Source organism: Perissodus microlepis, chromosome 20, assembly GCF_051167445.1.
Source record: "Perissodus microlepis isolate ML-2025 ecotype Zambia chromosome 20, ASM5116744v1, whole genome shotgun sequence".
Taxonomy (NCBI): Eukaryota; Metazoa; Chordata; class Actinopteri; order Cichliformes; family Cichlidae; genus Perissodus; species Perissodus microlepis.
In genome coordinates, this window is record NC_140480.1 from 22,118,262 (window position 1) to 22,137,370 (window position 19,109).

The window sequence follows — 19,109 nt, forward strand, 5'->3', positions numbered from 1 at the left end:
CAGACGCAGGCAGCAACTAGTAGATAGCGGCACACTTAAGTGTTACGGTGCAGACACACTAGCGTAAACAGTGATTAGACACGGTCAAAATGATTTCTATTGTGCGACGCACTTGTGATCTCGCTGCATTCGAAATAGTTGCTTTGGAGACAAGGACCAGGTCTGTGACCGCTCGCAGTCAGTTTCCGTCTTCTATGTGCCAAAAACAGATGGAGTCAGCAAATCTATTGACTCCATTCAACCCATTCAAACCCATTCATTTAAAACCCATTCAATTGCTATCAGTTTGCAATTGAATGGGTTCAAGTTTGAAATGACATCATGTTTGTGATAATACAGCAATTATCTACAAAAAACAGGCAAAAATTGCAAATCTGTTCCCGTCTGTTGCAAATCTTTTGACATCTATTTATCAGAATCAGAATCAGAATACTTCATTAATCCCCAGGGAAATTATGTTTCATTTTTTGTTTACACAAAAATTAACTACTTATACTTATAGTCCATCCATAAAATCATAAATATGAATCAGAAATTCATAAATACTTCCACAAATAGTGACACGGTCGCAGCAGGACAGCAATTTAACTGCAAAATGACATAAATGCTCGGCAACCGTGCTTTTATGTAAGAATAAAGTCAGAATGCAATCAGTTCCAAACCAGTTAAATCTCTGTTGCAAAGAGACACAAGTGACTGATCGCAACGTCTTAGCAATCTGTCTCGTTTATAAATTAGACAGCGGTTTCCAGGCAGCGATTATCTTTGCCAGTCTGTTTGAGTGCGATAGCAGTCAGTCAGAGTTGGACTGAGACTGTCTGGAGTCCGGTTCACTTTCATCAGATGACTTGACCAGTTGCTTTGTGATCAAAAGTGGTCACCCAGAGGTTGTGGTTGTTGCCGTCTCAGTCTGAGCAACTATGAGCTTTAAATGTCCTATTTTAACTTTAGTGTGACTGACTCATTAAAGAGACTTTCTTTGGTCCATAGCAGCATACTTGGTAGAGACCAAAACCTGAGCTAATGGGAGAGTGAATATCAGACTTTGAAACACAATTTCAAATATACACAAATTCTATTTTAATTGTCGATATTTGCTAAATGTATAAACAAACAAATGTTTAATGTGTCAACTTTAATGTCGACACTTGACGTTTCATAAACATTATCATTAAAATAATGATCTCTTTAAGTTGGCACAGCATTTGTTGTGAATGAAATGACCTCCCAGTGAACCTTCTACATTCTGATTTTGCTTTGGTACTGACAAATTTGCAGATGCATTGTTGATAGAAATTGTAAAGATAAAATCCCAGCAGTTCGATTTGCTTTTGCAAATTAATTGTATGTGGGAGAATTTTGGAGCGAGGGTTAAAATGAAAAAATATGGAAAGAGGAGGATGAAGGACACCACGAAGGGCAAAGTTGGCTGGCATTCGAGCAAATGACTGAAGGCAGATTGTCTCGGCTTGGGGGGAAACTGGCAGCCTAAGGACCTCTCTGGGCAGGAAGTGTCTGCTGATCATCTGTATGGGCGTGTCTGCATGCGGACAGCCAACAGGGAGGAAGAGACGCACAGGAAGATGAAACTCACTCGTCTCCCTTCAGCGGGTTTGAAATACACCGAGGGGCGGAGAACAAGGGAGCGAGACTGAGAGTTACAGGTTGTATGGGGGCACATTGATGAGACAGAGCCTTCACAAAAGGAGAGTTTGAGTGAGAATGAGAGACACAGATGGGCAGGAAGAAAGAGGGGGAGAGGGTGACAGATAGAGGGAGGGAAAGCTGTCAGTTCCCCCCACCCTTCCTTCCCTGCCTCTTCGGCTGTGCTGGCAGTGCCACGCTCTGGTAAAGAGAGATTACCAAAGCCCAGCCTGAGGTTGCATGTATGGACACAGTCATTACCTCTGCCCTGCTTACAAATGGCACTGCTGTCTGAATACAAACCCGTGTCTGTGTGTTCCCCTCCCGACCCCGCCCGCCATGCACCACAGCTTTCGAGACTTGATTTAGCGGGAAAGTTGTAAAACTTGATAACAGCTCAATATCTTTACAGGCCTGTTTATAGTGCTGCATTATTTTGTTTATAGAATATCGACCATCGTTGTTTTACAACGCCAGGCAGCGGAGCTACAAATAAATCTAGTGATGAGAGATTTTTTATTTTTTTTTCTGGCAGCAATTATTTGCTCTATTACGGCCAGGGTGTGTAGCTTTTTGGTTGGCCAGTTTGGAGGATCACGCTCAGAGTTTGCATGTGATTGCGCTGGTGTCATGTGGACAATCTGTGTGTTGGCGCTCAGCCTCAGACAGCATGGGGTTAGAGTTCAGTCTGTCAGAACCCGCTGTCATTTCCGCCATCACTGTGGAGAATTGTTACCAACAGCCGAGTGGAGCTGACTGATGTCAAGATATACTTAGAAGCTAATCATGCAGCAAATAGAGGCACAGGGATTCCTGCAACAAGAATTGCCTGGATGCCCTTGCTCCAGTTAGAGCCATCCATGGGAAACATTTCAGCCGTGTCACTCACAGTTTATTTGGAGCTGTGTTTTTGAGAGTTGCTCTTGGATTAATGGATAGAAAGCCCAGCCTGGACAATATTCCAGTGTTCTGTGCCTAATTTTTGAGTGATGGAGTCAGAGTCTCGTTTTTGTTTTTTTTAAGAGAAATTCTGACTTTGAAAGATGGCCATTGTTTTTAGTTTAGAATCCATGGACTGTTATAGCCCTCTGTTTTGTACAGAAGGATACGTGTCCGTTCATATCTTCAGGGATAGATGTTTGCCATTACCCCGCCTGAGAGTCGTGCCGTGCCATATGCTGCATATTTCTCTTCAAATAATCACAAATTGTGGCACGAGAGAGAGACCATGCAGCTAGCAGCATCTGCAAGAATTGCTCTCAGCTCATTAGAATTATCACCTTCACATTAGCAGAGCAGGACAGTTTAAGCACAAACATTACAGTCTCTCACCTTTCTTTAGAGCTGCCCGTGGTGCTTGTGGGCTGCTGTATGTGAAAATTCAAGCGAAAGGCCACGGTGCTCTAATTAACTTCACCTGGCATTCCCACTAACTGTGAATGCGCCTAACCTTTACACAACCTCGCTTAGTCACCTCTCCACTTAAACACCCAGGTTGAAATTCTCATTTAATGTCAGTAAGCAGATTACCACCCTCCTCCCACCTCCCACCTTCAGTCTCTGCCTTCCTTTTCTTCTTTTTTTCCCCTCTACTTTCGTTAAGCTCCACCAACAGATTTTTATTCAGGGCGGCTACGGCACTTTGTGGTGGTAAATCAATAAAACAGTGTCCCCTATAACAGACCTCTGTGTTTTCCCTCCATCGATCCTGTCAGCCCAGATACATTCAAGAGCAAGCCAACGATTACCCTCAGCAATCCTTCCCTTGATCTATACTGCAGATGACAGGTGCCAGACATCAGCTTTGGGTAATTGTGATACTGAAGGGGGGCATCATTAATCATTCTTTCTTGGCCTGACTTTAGTTGCTCATGATCAGTTCATGGTTATTGTAGTTGTCATCGACACAGACTGCTTTCAGGCATCGGCGTCATCTTTTCACCTTGTTGGCACTGTAGCGTAAAAGACGTCGTTATGAATGTTGTCATCTTTCACATGTAATAGCGTCAAATGTCTTATTGAAACATGCGACTCACAAAAAGTATCAAGTGCAATATAGATAAAAGCAAATTAGATGGAAGGACTGAGGGAAAACAAATCTTTTACTCCAGATTGTCATTTGCGGAAAAACAATTCAGAAGTGTTGATGAAATATCTGTTCTCCTTGCCTGATTATGTCTGCATTATCAGCGTCTCTAAAGACATTCAAATCTGCTGCAATTTGTTGCAACGAGAGCTTATTTGTTTGACGGATTTGAGAATCGGTCACGTAACTGTGACCAAAGTGGAAACGTGAAACTCGGTTTCTTCTAATCTACTGAGAAAGATAATCAAGTTAAGATTTTAATTTAATCCACTTATTTCATACAGGGAGCTAAATTAATAACCGCCAGATAGGAAAATTGAAAGGTGTTACAATCTTGTCAGCATCAGTTTATACTTTCAGCAGGTTTAATCTTGGCAACCGAGCTTTTCCTCAATCAGGGTTTTGCACTTTTGTTACCTGGAGGTCAAAGTGCTAATTAAAAAAGGACCGACTGAACGTGCGAATGTTTGCGCTGCAATTCCTGTGACATAGGGAGTGGAGAAATTATATCAACAGGGTGCAAGCCTGAGACAAAGTAAAAAGACATTGCCATCTTAAATGTTTCCCTGCAGCAAAAAGCTCCTGAGAGCCAAATGTTCAAGAAGCTTTTGGTCCCAGCTGGAGCGGAGATAGGACGTGATTCAACAAACCTATAACACCTTTTAACTCCACGGTATTACTACAGCAGCACTGATAGATAGAACCCTATCAAATGTTCCAAATAGGTGCTTCACTTTCAGGAAGAAGAGCCTTTTTAAATTCAAATCACTGTTGCTTTTGCTTTTCCATTACTTTGTTGTACTTCATCTTTAACCCAGTACACTCAATTTAGGCGGATTTGGTAGTATCTGACTTGTGATGCAACAGCATTCCCTGCTCATACATTGACTTAAATTTGGCATTGGCTGATTTCTTCTTTTTATGTGTTTATTGCTTGAAACATATTGAGCTACCTTGAGTCTAACCCCCACCTCTGGTCCTCCATTTGTCAGTTTTGTGCAACTGACCCTCTGTGAGTTGTGGGTCAAAGCTATAGCTCACACTGTGTGAATTGAAGCATTCTCATCAGCGAGCCACAGTGTCCTCATTCTTGTGTTTCCCCAGTGTCCGACTGCTTTTGATCACGCTAACAGAAATGAATGCCATTCACACACTGCTTTTAATGGACTGTGTAATGGGCTACTTCACTGGGTTCAAGAGGACATGCTGTATGTCCCTGCTTGTGCACCCACCTGTCTAATGGAAGCGGAGGGCGAGGGGGGCATTTCTAACCTAAAAGTGACAGCAGATGTGGTTATGGTGGCAAAAACAAAAAAACACTCTCTAAACACTAGATCCCTTTGTTGTCTGAGGAGTTTGGATTTTTTAGTAGCTAATACAGCTCATGTGAATAGAAGAGAAGAGAAACACTGTTTTCAGACACAGAAAGCATAGCGTCGCCGCTGTGTCATTTGTACGGAGCCCCGGAGGGGACATGGGAGAAAAAAAAATTAAGACGGACTTTTGCGAGAGCTCGCAAAACTTTTGCGAGCTCTCGCAAAACAAACTCGGGATCTCGCAAAACTTTTGCGAGATCTCGCAAAACAAACTCGGGATCTCGCAAAACTTTTGCGAGATCTCGCAAAAGTTTTAGCCGCATTCTTCCCATTAGCTCGAGACCTACTACAGCCGGGAGGAACACCGCTTTCCCGGCACATCGTGCCTCGACCTCCCGGTCGGCTTCGAGCCGGCGTCCGAAGAATGCGGCTAAAAGTTTTGCGAGAGCTCGCAAAAGTTTTGCGAGATCCCGAGTTTGTTTTGCGAGATCTCGCAAAAGTTTTCCCTCACGTTAACTTTTATCGAGTGGAAAAAAAGTTGGAGTTCATCCTCCAGCTTCACTATGCTAATGTTATGCTAACATAGCTGTCTCGCTAGCAATCACGTAGCACAACATTATATACCAGCTAGTCCAACTTCAGTAACCCTGCAAACGCCACTGCTGTTTTCTGTCTTCATTTATGTCGGAAGTTGTAGCAGAGCTGTACGTTTTAATTAGTTTCAAAAATCTCTCAGTCAGAACATGGTATGTCATGTTTAAGTGGAAACTAGCGAGCTAACGTCCTGCTAACTTCTAACTCCGTTAAATTTAATAACTTCTGTTTTCATGGATGCCTGGATGTTAAACTTAATTGTTACACCTGGTAAAGCAGCAACGCTGATGATTTTATTAAAGATTAAAGAATTTAGACCGTTTTAAACTCTCAGTGATCGTTTGATTGTGGGACCTGAAGTAGATGGAGTTTTGGACCCAGATTACTCCGCGAAACTCCTCACTATGGCAGCCGTAATGCTCTGACAATCCATCAAGCAGTGTGGCTTACCAAAGTTGTACTAAAACGTTTTTTAACAGATTTCTGCACGCCCAAATCGGTTCGAGGTCAGTAAGCACAACCAGAATTCATACAAAAGGTACACTCTCGGTTTTTGAGAAAATTAAAGGATTTTAAGTGTGCTTTATAGTGTGGGAAATACGTTATACACAAGAAAAGAATATATCACGATATATATCGTTACCGCGCATGCTTCGAATTATATCACGATATGAATTTTAGGCCATATCGCCCAGCCCTAACATAAAGTCTATTCCAGGAATACCGTCAGGATGAAAGTATTTGGTTATAATCAAAGTACTGGACAGTTGAAATGTTTGATGTGTGAACCATGCAGCCTTGTGAAAAGTTTCATGGCATAAAATTGTTTAGTTTTAATAGGTAATTCTGGACCAAAGTGGTGGACTGACAGAATGAGTTTCCATCAAAATCTGAACCACTCAAAGGGTACTCAGAGAACACCTGCAGACTATTAACCTTTTTCTAAACATTAGGAAAAATGACTATCTTGCATCTTTGTAAAGAGCTTGACCTTACTGAATCAGTTTTATGTTCTTCTGAGGCACTCTTATTTATCTGCTCATTCACTAAATTGCACAGTAGCTGCGTAGATTGGGGTGATAATTAAGTGTGATTATGTTGCTTTCTTTAACCCATTAAGACCGGATGTAGCACGAGTGCAGAAGGCACCTCGAGTCTTAATGAGGCAGAATGAAAGCACCGTTTGCAAGTTTTAAATAACATGTTTCTTGTCCATTCAGCATAAAAACCTTAATAATGTGAACATTAAAGTCCATTCTTGAATTTGTAAACAGGGCTTTCACAATGAAGGATCCCTTAGACAACTGGAAAAGAAAATAAAAGCACCTGATGGATTTATTTTAAAATGTTAAACTCCAGGTTTTTGAGTCATCTTTTTTATTTTTATTTTATTTTTTTTGGTGCATGATACCTTACTACCTTCACTGAGAAAGGCCTTAGAATGTGATTGAAAGTCTAGAAGGCTCTAGAAATGAAATAAAACTTGTCTTTCTATGTGCATAGATGAGGTCAGTAGCACAGTTATATTGAGTTCTTTAAGTTCTAAATTTGGCTATGCTAAAGGATGATGGAGACAGATTAAGGTCTTATTAAGGGGTAAGTGTTACAGAGTACAGTCTGTGCTGCTGTTTTATAAAAAGTGCTGCAAAGGCATTTTCTGCAATAAGTCTTCATTGATATGCTATAAGAGTTGAAAGTGACAGCTCTGCATATGGCCTGGGTAATAGACCCAATATAGGCCTTGTAAAATATTGCATAATGTGAATATGTACTTGATCAGTTGATGAGGTAATATGAAATATAAGGAAAATAAAACGCTCATTTATTTTACACCCCAATTTGTCAAAAACATTGATCAACATCTGGCTATGACACAGTGAAAGGAGATGAACAGTGTTTACATTTTCTGCATTAGCCACTGTGTTAGCTAAAGGTTTGCTATTATGTTTTCCTTCATTTTTGATCATAGATATGCTGTTATAATGGTGGAACTTATTATTTAACATGACCAAAGTTACAGACAATGAGTTGAGTGTATGCACAAGTAAATCAAACGACCCAAAAACTTCAGACTGCCCCAACCAATCAGTTTAAGGTTTTTCTACTCTTGTATGTAAGCCAGCAGTCCCACCCACCTACTCTTTAAACGTTCTGCTTGCAGAGTTAAACCAATCAGAAAACTTAACTTAAGCTGACAACTCAGGTGCTGCCCCAAGGCTCAGTTTAAGATATTTAAAGACTAGTTTGAACCGTTGGAACCAGATATTTTCAGTCCCATTCCTGCAGGTGTATAAAATTTAAGTGGCAGACTCTGCCTTTGCAAACATTTGTGACAGAATGGGTAGTGTTAAAGAACACTAAGAATAAAGATCCCCTTTGGCTTAAAGTAATATTTAAACAAAGTATGCTTTAAACAGATGATGTGTAGTAAGCCTTAGAGATGCTTGTCTTCTTATAGAGCTGTTTCTCCTCCAGTTTTCTTAGTAAGTGTTGCTGCTGGAAGTTGCTTTGTATTTAGTTTTCAAAGACATAAAAGTCTTCTCACCCATCTCGAGGCAGTTTAGCCTCAAAATATGGCTGACCCGGGTAAACACTCTATCAGTCTCTGAGAATGGTAGAAAAACATACTCTTACTGCGTTCCACTGCGGGATTTTTTTTTTCAGAGCGCCGAGCCGAGGGTATATATCGCATACATTTCACACTTTGAATACTAAATTGAGAGCACTTAAATAAAATGACAGAGAGCAAATGTAGTGCACCGTACAATAAATAGTGCGCAATTTCAAACACAGTCATTCAAAAAAATGTGAAATGTTGTTTGCTGCTGCACCACAATAACAGCCGCACTTCTTCTCTTTAAGATCCCGCAGATCAGCTACGCGTCAACGGCCCCGGAGCTGAGTGATGACAGACGCTATGACTTTTTCTCTCGGGTGGTTCCGCCAGACTCGTTCCAGGCCCAGGCCATGGTGGACATTATCCTAGCGCTGAACTGGACTTACGTCTCCACCATCGCCTCGGAGGGCAGCTATGGAGAGAAGGGAGTGGAGGCTTTCACACAACTCTCCAAAGAAGCAGGTAAAGAAAGGTGACCCGTCCACAAAGTTAAGTTCTAATTATTTTCTGAAATGTGTATTTACAATTTTTAAAACGCACTTGCACTTGCACCCACCCAGAAGATGATTAGTTTTGCCTTTCCAGTTCATTATAAAATCTGTTTTGGGTGGATGAATTAGTGATCTGTTTGGCAACTTCTGCTTTCTCTCCCCAGCCAGTTGCGAAGTGTTACTAGAAATGTAGACAGAGAAACATCTTGTAGAGAAGATGCCGCGTCACAGTAATGAGGAAAGCCCGAACACATCTTACTCTTATTTAAATGCAATCATTGAGTATTTTGCTGAAGCAGAAAGGGTATTGTTTGAAAATACATGTCTAACATGTTCACTTTATCCAAAGAGGAGAAAAGAGAATAGTCCGGAAACTGGTCATTTGGGAGAGTTTTGTTTTATATTCTGCCTTTGTGGGGGTTTTTTTTGTTGTTGTTTGTTTTTTACCACTGGAAGTGAGATTGCACGAGTCTGAGCAGAGCAAAGATGGTCTCTGTGAGTAGTCAGCTCGAATCGCTCTGGTCTGTATGTAGCAGAGAGGTTTAAGATATTTAGTCTGCTTAGAAAATGGAGTCGAGCTTCTTGAACATTTTCAGGCTGTTCTCACAAAAGCCATATAATTACAAAAAAAATTAATGGTCGATGAAGTTCCCTATTAGAAACAGCTTTGTTTGTTTTGTTCTGATTGTTTAAAGCCACGGTGATCCTTTTGCTGGGTAAACAGGTGATTATGTTTAGACTTGTGTCCAGAGAGGTTAGGATCTTACAGCAGAGCTTTGCATTCACACAGGTGAGGTGGTTTCTGGCTGTAACTGGGCTGAAAATTGTGCACACACGTGACTCACCAGCTTTTTCCACATTGCTGCTGTTGTTGGCACATAGCGGTCTGTGTGAAGCAGCGGTCGTTACTGTCGCCAGGAGATGCTCAGTTGGTATACAGTACAACGGGTCAACTAGCTTTATCAAAAAATTGAGTTTATTGTGCTGCGCTTTACAGGGTCTGCAGAGATTTTCTGCAGTTGCTGCTGCAGTTTGTGTGTGAAATTAGGACAAGGGTACATTACTCCACATTTTCAGTGCCCTGTGTATTCAAACAAACATGCTGAATGATTGCAGAAAGATCTTAATGCACAAGAGGTAACAACAGCTGGGCTTTTTGTAGCTTCTCTGCCTTTTTCTCCTTTGTGCAAAGAAGATGAACGTCACCCAGGTCTGGGAAAAATTACCCTTCATCCATGATAGGACACTGCCAAGCCACAGAAGTACTTTGCTGCTTCTCACCTCTATAGATCCCAGTCCATTTCCTGTAATTTTGAAGGGAGTGATCTCTGTCTCTTCTTCTAATAGACTAATGCGCAGAAACCTCTAAAATGAGCGAAGCTAATGATGTCCCACAGGCACCGATCAGAAGTCCAGCATGCATGAATATTTTATCTGTGTGCATTCATGTCCAGTGTGATCACTCATTAAAACTTTAAGAAGCTGTTTGTGCCTGCGTAATATGCATCGACAGAGACGGGGCAGAGGCAGAAGTAAGAGAGAGAAAGTAGCCTGAATAGGAACAAATAGGAAAAAGACCTGATTTAAGATTCATTTTGGATATTAAATTTATCCTAAACAGTATCCTGAGATAAACACAGCTTCTTCCCGCTAGTTTTCTCATTTCCTACTGATGTCTCCTTTATTCTTATGCAAAGAGCAGTAAACACTGTGATATTATTATGACTCTCTAACAGCTACATAAGGGCTATGGAATTATAAGCCATTGTTGTTCAGTCACACTGTTGCAACTGAGCTCCAGTCGCTTTGCACTATTTTGTATTCATACACAAATGGGAATTATTCCCTATGACAGAAAGCTTCCAGTACCCAAGGCATCTTATCTTTAATAAACACATTAATTATGTAATAGCGTGAATGTACAGTCAAAGAATTCATTCAGGGGCACTGGTTCTGCACCAGAACTAACCGGAAAGGTACTGAATTAAATAAGAATTATTCTAAATGGCTGACTATATTTCCTAAATAATCACCGGGTCCTTTATTTACCTCAACTTCAGGACGTAACAGGCTTTTGTTAGAGGCAGGCCTTAGTTAGAGGCAGGCCTTAGTTTCTAATATCCTCCATTTCATCTCTATAAGTGATCATGATTAGGTACTAAGCCTCGTTCCAATCTTCTCCCACTTGCCCTGTTAAAGTTACGGCATTACACTCTTAATACTGTGGCGAGCAGTGACTCAGTCTTAAATTAAATCAACAGGATTGCCTGAGTTTATCTGTTAAACTTTTTATTTTACTTTAACAACAAGTAGAGCATCACTCTGATGCACAGATCCATAAACAATGGGCTGCCATCTTGGGGGTTTTTTTTAGAGCTAAAAGTGTTTATTTTTGGATGGTTATAAAGTTGTATTTAAGGATGCATTGAACAGATACCTAGCATATAAAAAAACTACAATGCTTTAATTTTAAATTAACAATAAAATTAACAAAATACTACATCACAGGCATCGTCAGTGGTCTTTTGGTACAATTAGCCACACAGCAAACAAGATTAGTCAGATAATTGTATTAAAAGTGCTCCAGACAACAGAGCTGAGCTGATGAGCAGCAGACAGCTAGCAGCTATAGCCGCCTGTTTCCCATCTGCCTGTCACTCAAAGCGGAAACGTCTCTAATAATGCATAACTTTGGGCTCTCACAAATTTACTCTGGTGAGTTATTAAAAATGTACCCCCCGTACAGTTTTCATGAACAGGAAAATTAGCAGTGCCGACTAAAAGCATTTTTTGTAACAGGCTGTCGTGTGCACGTCTTTGGGGGCTGACTTGCATTTGGATCCAGCCTCAAGTGGCTATTTGAGGAACTGTAGTCTCCGGCACTTCTGGGTTGGCTTCGCCTTTTAAGCCTGGAGGATCCCGCTTGCCCTCAACACATCGATGTGTGTCAAAGCGAGGATGGTGATCAATCCAGCTACCAAATGCACTCGTGCTCTGCTAATTTCACACGGTGTTTAATGACGCACAGCATGAACAAATGAACTGTAAATATAATAGAAGAAAAAAAACAAGTAACATGCATAACATTGTAGCTTCCATGGAAAAACTTCATATTGCAAACCTGGATCTTCCCTGACACACTCCCTGAGGACACTGAAACGTAACACTTCCTGCAATTGTTTAATTTCTTAGCAGCCGTGTTGCGAAACATTTTCAGGCAGAGGGGATTGTTTCATTTCCTGGCCTGTATTAAGGGGCTATATTTATTTGTTTCTGTGATCCACACCCCCCTGGCCTTGATTCGAGATAACAAGTGGGTTTTATTTGAGGAAATACAGTTAGTTTTTTTTTTGTTTTTAAGAGCTGCACAACAACAACAACAACAGCATTACTGGGTGGATATTGTTTCAGCATCCGTGCAAGTTGATCTGCGAGGCCTTGAGAAATTTCTTTGTGGCTGCCGTGTTTGGTTGCATTGAAATGTCAGATGCATTAGTAGGATTCTCGCTTCACCACTTCAAGGAGAACTATCTAGCGGACTAATGCAATATGGCTGCCCATTACCCCAAGCTGAGACTAGAGTGATGGCCAGCCTGTATTGATCTCTTCAATTTTTTCCTCTCCTTTTTTTTTGTTTCTTTTTTTTTTTTGTTCTACTTTCTCTCTCCTCTGCAGGCACTATCTTATTGTGCACCTTCATCCTGGCTTCAGGTGAAGTTGGCAGAGATAACTGTAGTTTGTACTTTCCTGTCTGTCTGGACTCAAGCCAGAGCGATGGGTTTTAGTTTTCCCATTTGATAAAACGACTTGGATTTCAGGAAAACCTCCCACAAAGTATCACTGTGGAATTGATCGCAGTAAGTTGCCAGCACAATGAGTTTTACATCTAGTCTGAGTTGCGAGGGAGGAGAAATTGGCCTGTTAAGGACAGGACTCATATTTAGCTATAGCAGGAGACCGGGGATGAAACCGGTCATAAAATAGACCACAGTACTTTCGCAGGACTCTCTGACTTTGCCAAGTCCCAGACCAGCAGTGAAAAGGCACGCTGGATTAAGAAGGACACAAAGATGTAGCACGTGAATGTCAGCTGTTTGTCAGTCCATAGTGATGTACTCCCAAGTGTTCAGCCAGAGAGACTGGGGGAAAGAGGGCCTTCCTTTTGACTATCGAAGTGATAAATATAATTGCAGCATTATAGATCCCCTGGGGGTTCAGGTTTGGAGGGTGTTGAGTAGTCACGCGGGGGGTCGAATCCATCAAGAGCCTCTAATTTAAAGGGATTTATATTTCACCAAGCAAAATGGCAATGCTGGATTCCTCACCCTGCAGTGCATTTCCAGAACTGAGGGCAGTGAGGGTGAATAATTGAAGCAGTTAATGCAGTGCATGACCTATGGCACTCAGACAGATAAGCGCAGAACTTCCAAGGGCCTGATGAATTTAGCCATCATTATCATTAAGCTGACTTTGACATATTAATCATAGTTGGAGCAGAGGGTACAGGTTCATGGTGTATAAAGTCTTATTATGCTGTCGTTGGATCATAGGTAAACGAATAAGTGAATAAGGTAAAGCTTTCAATGTCACAAACCAATTCACCTCACTTTGACTTCAAGAAATTTCGAGTCTTTTGATATATTTTTGAAAAATCCACTTCCCGTCCTCACTCACCGACCGTAAACGACAGCTTAAAAGACCCCATCTCTATCTCTAGTCCTCTTTCTTGAATTGACTTCAATTAGTTGTAATAAGACACTTTCTTCTCTCAGAACTTGACATTTATCTGTCTCACATCACACAGACACACGCTCTCCTCTCGCTCAAATCCTCTCTTTGAGTCGAGGACTCTTTCAAGTCCACACGGCTTCCTGTGACAGGTGAAAACGGCCCGACCCAACGCACAGTACCGTGGAACCACCGATACAACGCTTGCTGTTTCATCGCGCCCGCCTTCCAAACTAACTGACCGACCATCTCACTAACTGACAGATGAGGGTTTCTGCAGCCATTCAATAATTTAACCACTGTTGCACAACTACCAGCCTGCAGCCTTTAGGGTGGTTTCAAGCCTGCAGCACATTCACTTCTGGTGCTCTTTATTTCTGAAAATGGGATCTGCTCCAAATGCTTCTTTATCTTAATCAGTGGCTCCTGTGGTATCTGTCTGTATAATTGACTGTTGTGACCTATAGTACATTGCTGTTGAAGACTGTTAAACCATCATGACTCTTTACACAAGCCCCCAGGTTTCTTTTTTCTTTCTTTTTTTATAATGGAGATAATGGATTTTCAGCAGATGTATGTTCTCTGTTTTCTTTTGTTTTTTTTCCCCTCCCTGCAGTCACTATATGTATCCATGTACCTGCAGCCACACTGCAATTGGGAACTAAGAGCTGCAGCTAATATGAATTTAACCAAATCAGTCACTGCACAGAGCTAGAGCTTCCTGAGGAGAAAAAAAGGAAAGAAAGATAACAAATACAGTGTCATACTGTAGATTTAGGCTGAAATGATCTGAAATCTCTCTGCTGAAACAAAGCTTTAAATGCCGTTCCTTTGAGACCAACAGCGCTGGCTAGCCTGCACAAATGACATCAAGCACGTTTCACTTTAACAGGATACAACAAACCCTTAAGCAACAACCAGTGCATTGGCAGTGTCTCCATGTTTAAGTTTAGTCCATGCAGGGAGGATAACAGCAGCTATCCCAGAGGTCTTTTGGCACATACTCGATTATTTCTTATATCAAGAAAAAAAAATCCACAATTTTTTTGCTTGCTGATACTAGAAAAATGGAGAGTAAAGAGGAGGTTTAACTGTTGTCATTTTCTTATCTTCTGCCTTCAGAAATTGCCACAGCAAACCTTGACTGGAGACGTGTGATCTCCCAGCGAAAAGCTGTTTATATTAAAGTAATGAGGCTGAGGAGAGTGGCAATTAAGAGATTCCTTCCACCTCTCTAACTATGCAGAGAAACTCAAACTAAAAGGTTATTCGGACTATTAAAATGCTTGAGTGGGAGAAATTTTAATTGTTTCGGTAGACGTTTGCTGTTCACCGGGGGACAAAAGCTGCTGCTTCAGTCTAGGGCCACAGTGGTTAAGATGTTCTCTGGCACAGGCGATCATATTATCTGTTTATCCAAAGTGCTTAAGAGGTTATCTTATCCTCCACACCTGTAATTACCACACCAGAGTAGGCCAAAAATCTTATTTATTTATTTTTAAAGCTATAGTTTTGCTTCTCTACTCAATAACTGGCTGATGAATAAAAGAAAGCAATATCTAGTCATGTGCTAAAAGGCAGTTCTGATGATATACTGTGCCAAATAAAGTATTTAGCAACTGCTGTATTTAGTTAGTCTCTAAAGCAATCAGCGCCCTCCATCCAGTACAAACTCATTAGTGATGACCCGTCGGAGAGTGATTTATTGTCTGTATTAATATGCTCTATGTTTGTTATTGCCAGCTGTGCTATCTGATTGGTTCAGGTTTCAGTAAGAGTTGTTTGATAATGACTTTAAATGAAAATTCAATGGCAAGCTGCTGGATATTCCCAAATCCATAATATAAAATCTGTAGCTTTATGTCCCTGTTGGTGTGGATTATTGGATTTGTTATAGCTGATATGTTTATAATTCCCTCACTCTGAGACTGATGCTCGATTAGAAGGTGCAGTGTGAGCTTCATATTGCGTACTATTGTGGTTTGCAGATTACAGTGAAATGTTACTGTGGGCACAGTAAGAATATACATAATCTAGACTGTGTAGCACGCATGACAGCTTCATTAAAATCAGCAGAGTGTTCAGCTCTGTTTTCAATTTCCATGTAGGAGAGATTTTCATAGAGGATAAGAAAACAAAGCAAATATTTTGACCTTGGGCTTTTTCTGTGTGTTTGTGCGCATACATCTCTGTGTAAGAGCGGGTGAATGGGTGAAACTATCCCAGAGGCCTTATCATTTCTTACTCCTCTCCCATTAAAAAGGTGGAATCTGCATCGCCCAGTCTGTAAAAATTCCACACAACCCCAAGCTGGAAGATTACGACAAAACCATCCAACAACTGCTGGAAACGCAGCACTCGCGGGCAGTCATCATCTTTGCCAGCGAAGAAGACATACGGTGAGCAGCGCCGCACATTCTGGCTTCACCCATGTCTGTTCAGGCGTGCTGATGATTTGCCATGTCGAGGTCTTTAATCTCTAAGTAGCAGCTCCCGAAGAAAGGCTAGAGGCACAGATTTACCATGTGCACGGGCTGTGTCTGCAACACAAACATACCTGTAACAACACAAACACAAGCATGCCTCTGAGGAGAAGTGGGAATACAGATCACAACAAAGCAACAGAGATATTGTTTCATTTACAATGCCCCATGGGTAGTGTTTACGTAAAGAAACACAGAATCAAACATTTACTGTGGTAACTGCAAATTCAGCTCGAACGACTAAAAAGTGGATGTGAAAGTGAAGGAAAAAGGAAAACAGACAGGAAAAATGTCTGTTTTCTTTAAGTAACAGACAAACACGTACCCACAAAACAGCTGTCGTCTCAGGTTTAATGAGATAAACCGGAGAACTGTGCATGAGATGGCTGTAATGTCCAAACAGCTCCTTAAAGCTGGCTGATGCTCTGTGTAATAGATATTAGATTACACATGCCTTTTTTGCTTTCTCCTAATGAACATGAATGTTCTTGCAGGGGAGTTCTCAATGCCACCAAGAGAGCCAATCAGGTGGGCCATTTCCTGTGGATTGGATCTGACAGCTGGGGGTCCAAAAGCAGCCCGATCAACCAGTTTGAGGATGTAGCAGTGGGAGCAATCACTATACTGCCGAAACGCTCGTCCATTAAAGGTTGGCACACAGATATTCACATTACAGTCTTCACCGGATCTTTTGTTACGTTTCTTCGCTCATTAAGGGTGTTTTTTCCTCCGCTTGATTAATTTGTTCATCAGTTCAAAGCCAACAATGCTAAAAACAAGAAAGTAAGATATCAATCTAAATACTGTGAATACAATGCTGTCATTGTTACCTGTTGAGTTTATGAGGCATAAATTAGCCAACAGTTTACACAGCAGGCCAATATAAGAAAACAATGGTGTTCACAGGAAGCCTTTATTTTTGGTTATCAAGTAAATTTAAATTCATTCATTAGTTTAGGATTGGAATAAGTACTTTCAGCTTCGCCCTTATTTTAAAGTGCTCACCAGGAGACGTTGGATTCATGCATTTGATTTTAAACACTTAACCCTCAAATTTTTCTCAAAAATATGTTCGGTTTTTTCAGTTTTATAGTAAAAGGATGGATCCATTCTGAAATCTATAAACAAAGACGTTTATGTGAGTAAACCACAAACAGAACTCATCATCCTAGCTTCTCAAAAATTACAACAATCAGTCTTCATTTATCAGAACATTTAGAAAAGAAACTAGCAAACAAACTCTGCAGCCAGATGGTAGATACATTAGGTCTCGAGTAGTTCAAATAGGTTTTCCAAATTGGTCTGCTTTTGAATGTGATATGCTTGTGAGATATTCTAACGACACTCTATGCCAACCTTTAATACATGGTTCTTTCTCACTAATCTACTTCAGTAAGAGGTTCTTCCTTTCAGAATAAGCAAGAATACAGTACAATCCTCTCTTTCTCATTAGGATGAATCTACCAGGGAGACCTAAAATAACAGACTTTGGTCCATCTCCATTTTCAGCCCCAGTATATATTCTGTCTGATAATACATTAGAATGGTGTTTTTGCAGCTTATGACATGACCAAAGGAGATGAGTTAAGGTGCCAATTTCTCTCTTGCATTTCAGGCACATTGGTGAAAAATTGGGGAGGAAATTACGTCTACAGTTGGGAGATATATGCATTCTGTATAACATATTGAACTGTACTGCTCTGGCACTATTACACACTGAAATTGATTTAGCATATCCATATATATATTCTCATTCACTATCATTGATTGTGACAGAAAGAGCCCCTTTCCCATTTATCCATAAGGTCTTGGAAAACTAAAGGTGGCGCAGCCTGCACATTTATCCTTGTAGCTGTTTGAAACAATAGCTTCACAACAGGGCGTATTTCAGGATTTCCAGTTAAGGTTGTGCTGTGCAATATGTAATATGTTATTTGTTGATGGTGAAAGAAATCCTTTCTGAGGTTACTGTTTGACAACCTCCCATTTTACAGGGGTTTACACTAGCTTGTCACCCTCCCCCCAGTTTGTGTCTGTTCTCAGTCTTGAATCTGGGATCTTTTACATGTGAGGCAAACATGTTGACTGCTATATTACGGAGTAAATGATTACGGTTTGGCAGATTAAAAAAATGCATTAGCTACTGACTGAAACATTCTGAAACACATACAGCACTTAACACATTTATTGGACCCCCTGTCGTAAAAACAAGAAAACACAAATATTTTAGAACTCTGTCAAAAACGTGTCCAAAACACTAAAAATTCTATTATTATATATTTGGCAAAAAATAAAGCCAAATTTGAGCCGGCACACTGGACTTCTCTGAAACATCAGAAATTAATCAAGCATAATATTCAAAACTAATTTCTCTATTCAGGAATGGAAGTAAATAACTGTAATTTGGCAACATAATCAAAACAAAATGTGATTTACATTTTTTTTTTACAGACTTTTTGTTAAACAGGAAATTTGAAAATGAATGGATAACAACAATAATTATATTTCAGCTTTAAAAATATCATTTTGATTAAAGAGCTTGCACATGCTGCAAGATTAACCATCACAGAAACATGAAAAAATTATTTGGGTAATTACCAGTACTGTTAATTTAGGACAACTGTGGTGTAAATCTTACATTTAATGGTGGTCCAATAATTTTTTTTATTGTTTTATCACAGTGTATTATACATATTCATATAACATATACATATCCCTTGTGCCATTTAACCAGGTTGGGCAAATGACCATGTGCTGCAGGCTCTGACCCGGGCCCTTGGCTGTACATTTTTCCCCACTTTCCTGTCTCGTCTTTGCTGTTCTGTCACATAAAGGTGAAACCTTATTAAGTTCAGATGGTGCATATTGCCTTTTTCTAGGATCATGGCTCTAAGGTTGGTTCAGTGTTCAATCACTAGTTGCTAACGGCTGCACGAGTACTCCTGGGTGCCTCACAGGTAGTGTATTGTTGTTTTTAATGAAAATGAATTCATCTTCAAAGGCAAAAGTCAATATTGAAAATAATAAAACCCAAGTAATGAGCTGAGAAAATCTTAAAATGCTCCAGAATCATAGTTCTTTGTTGTTTGATCAAAGTGAACGATTGCTTTCACGTTTAACAGTCGTGTCATCCAGCAGATTAGATTGCAG

General features: G+C 40.5%; 1 protein-coding gene across 2 annotated transcripts in view; it reads left to right on the forward strand.

The window, feature by feature from the left end:
* LOC146364491 (metabotropic glutamate receptor 7-like) overlaps positions 1-19,109 on the forward strand; it is a 74,356-nt gene that overhangs the window by 19,844 nt on the left and 35,403 nt on the right. For both annotated transcript variants that reach the window (XM_084918243.1, XM_084918242.1), the window contains exons 2-4: positions 8,503-8,719; positions 15,740-15,875; positions 16,454-16,608. In XM_084918243.1, coding sequence (XP_084774369.1) covers positions 8,503-8,719; positions 15,740-15,875; positions 16,454-16,608 — 508 coding nt within the window. The remainder of the gene's footprint in view (positions 1-8,502; positions 8,720-15,739; positions 15,876-16,453; positions 16,609-19,109) is intronic.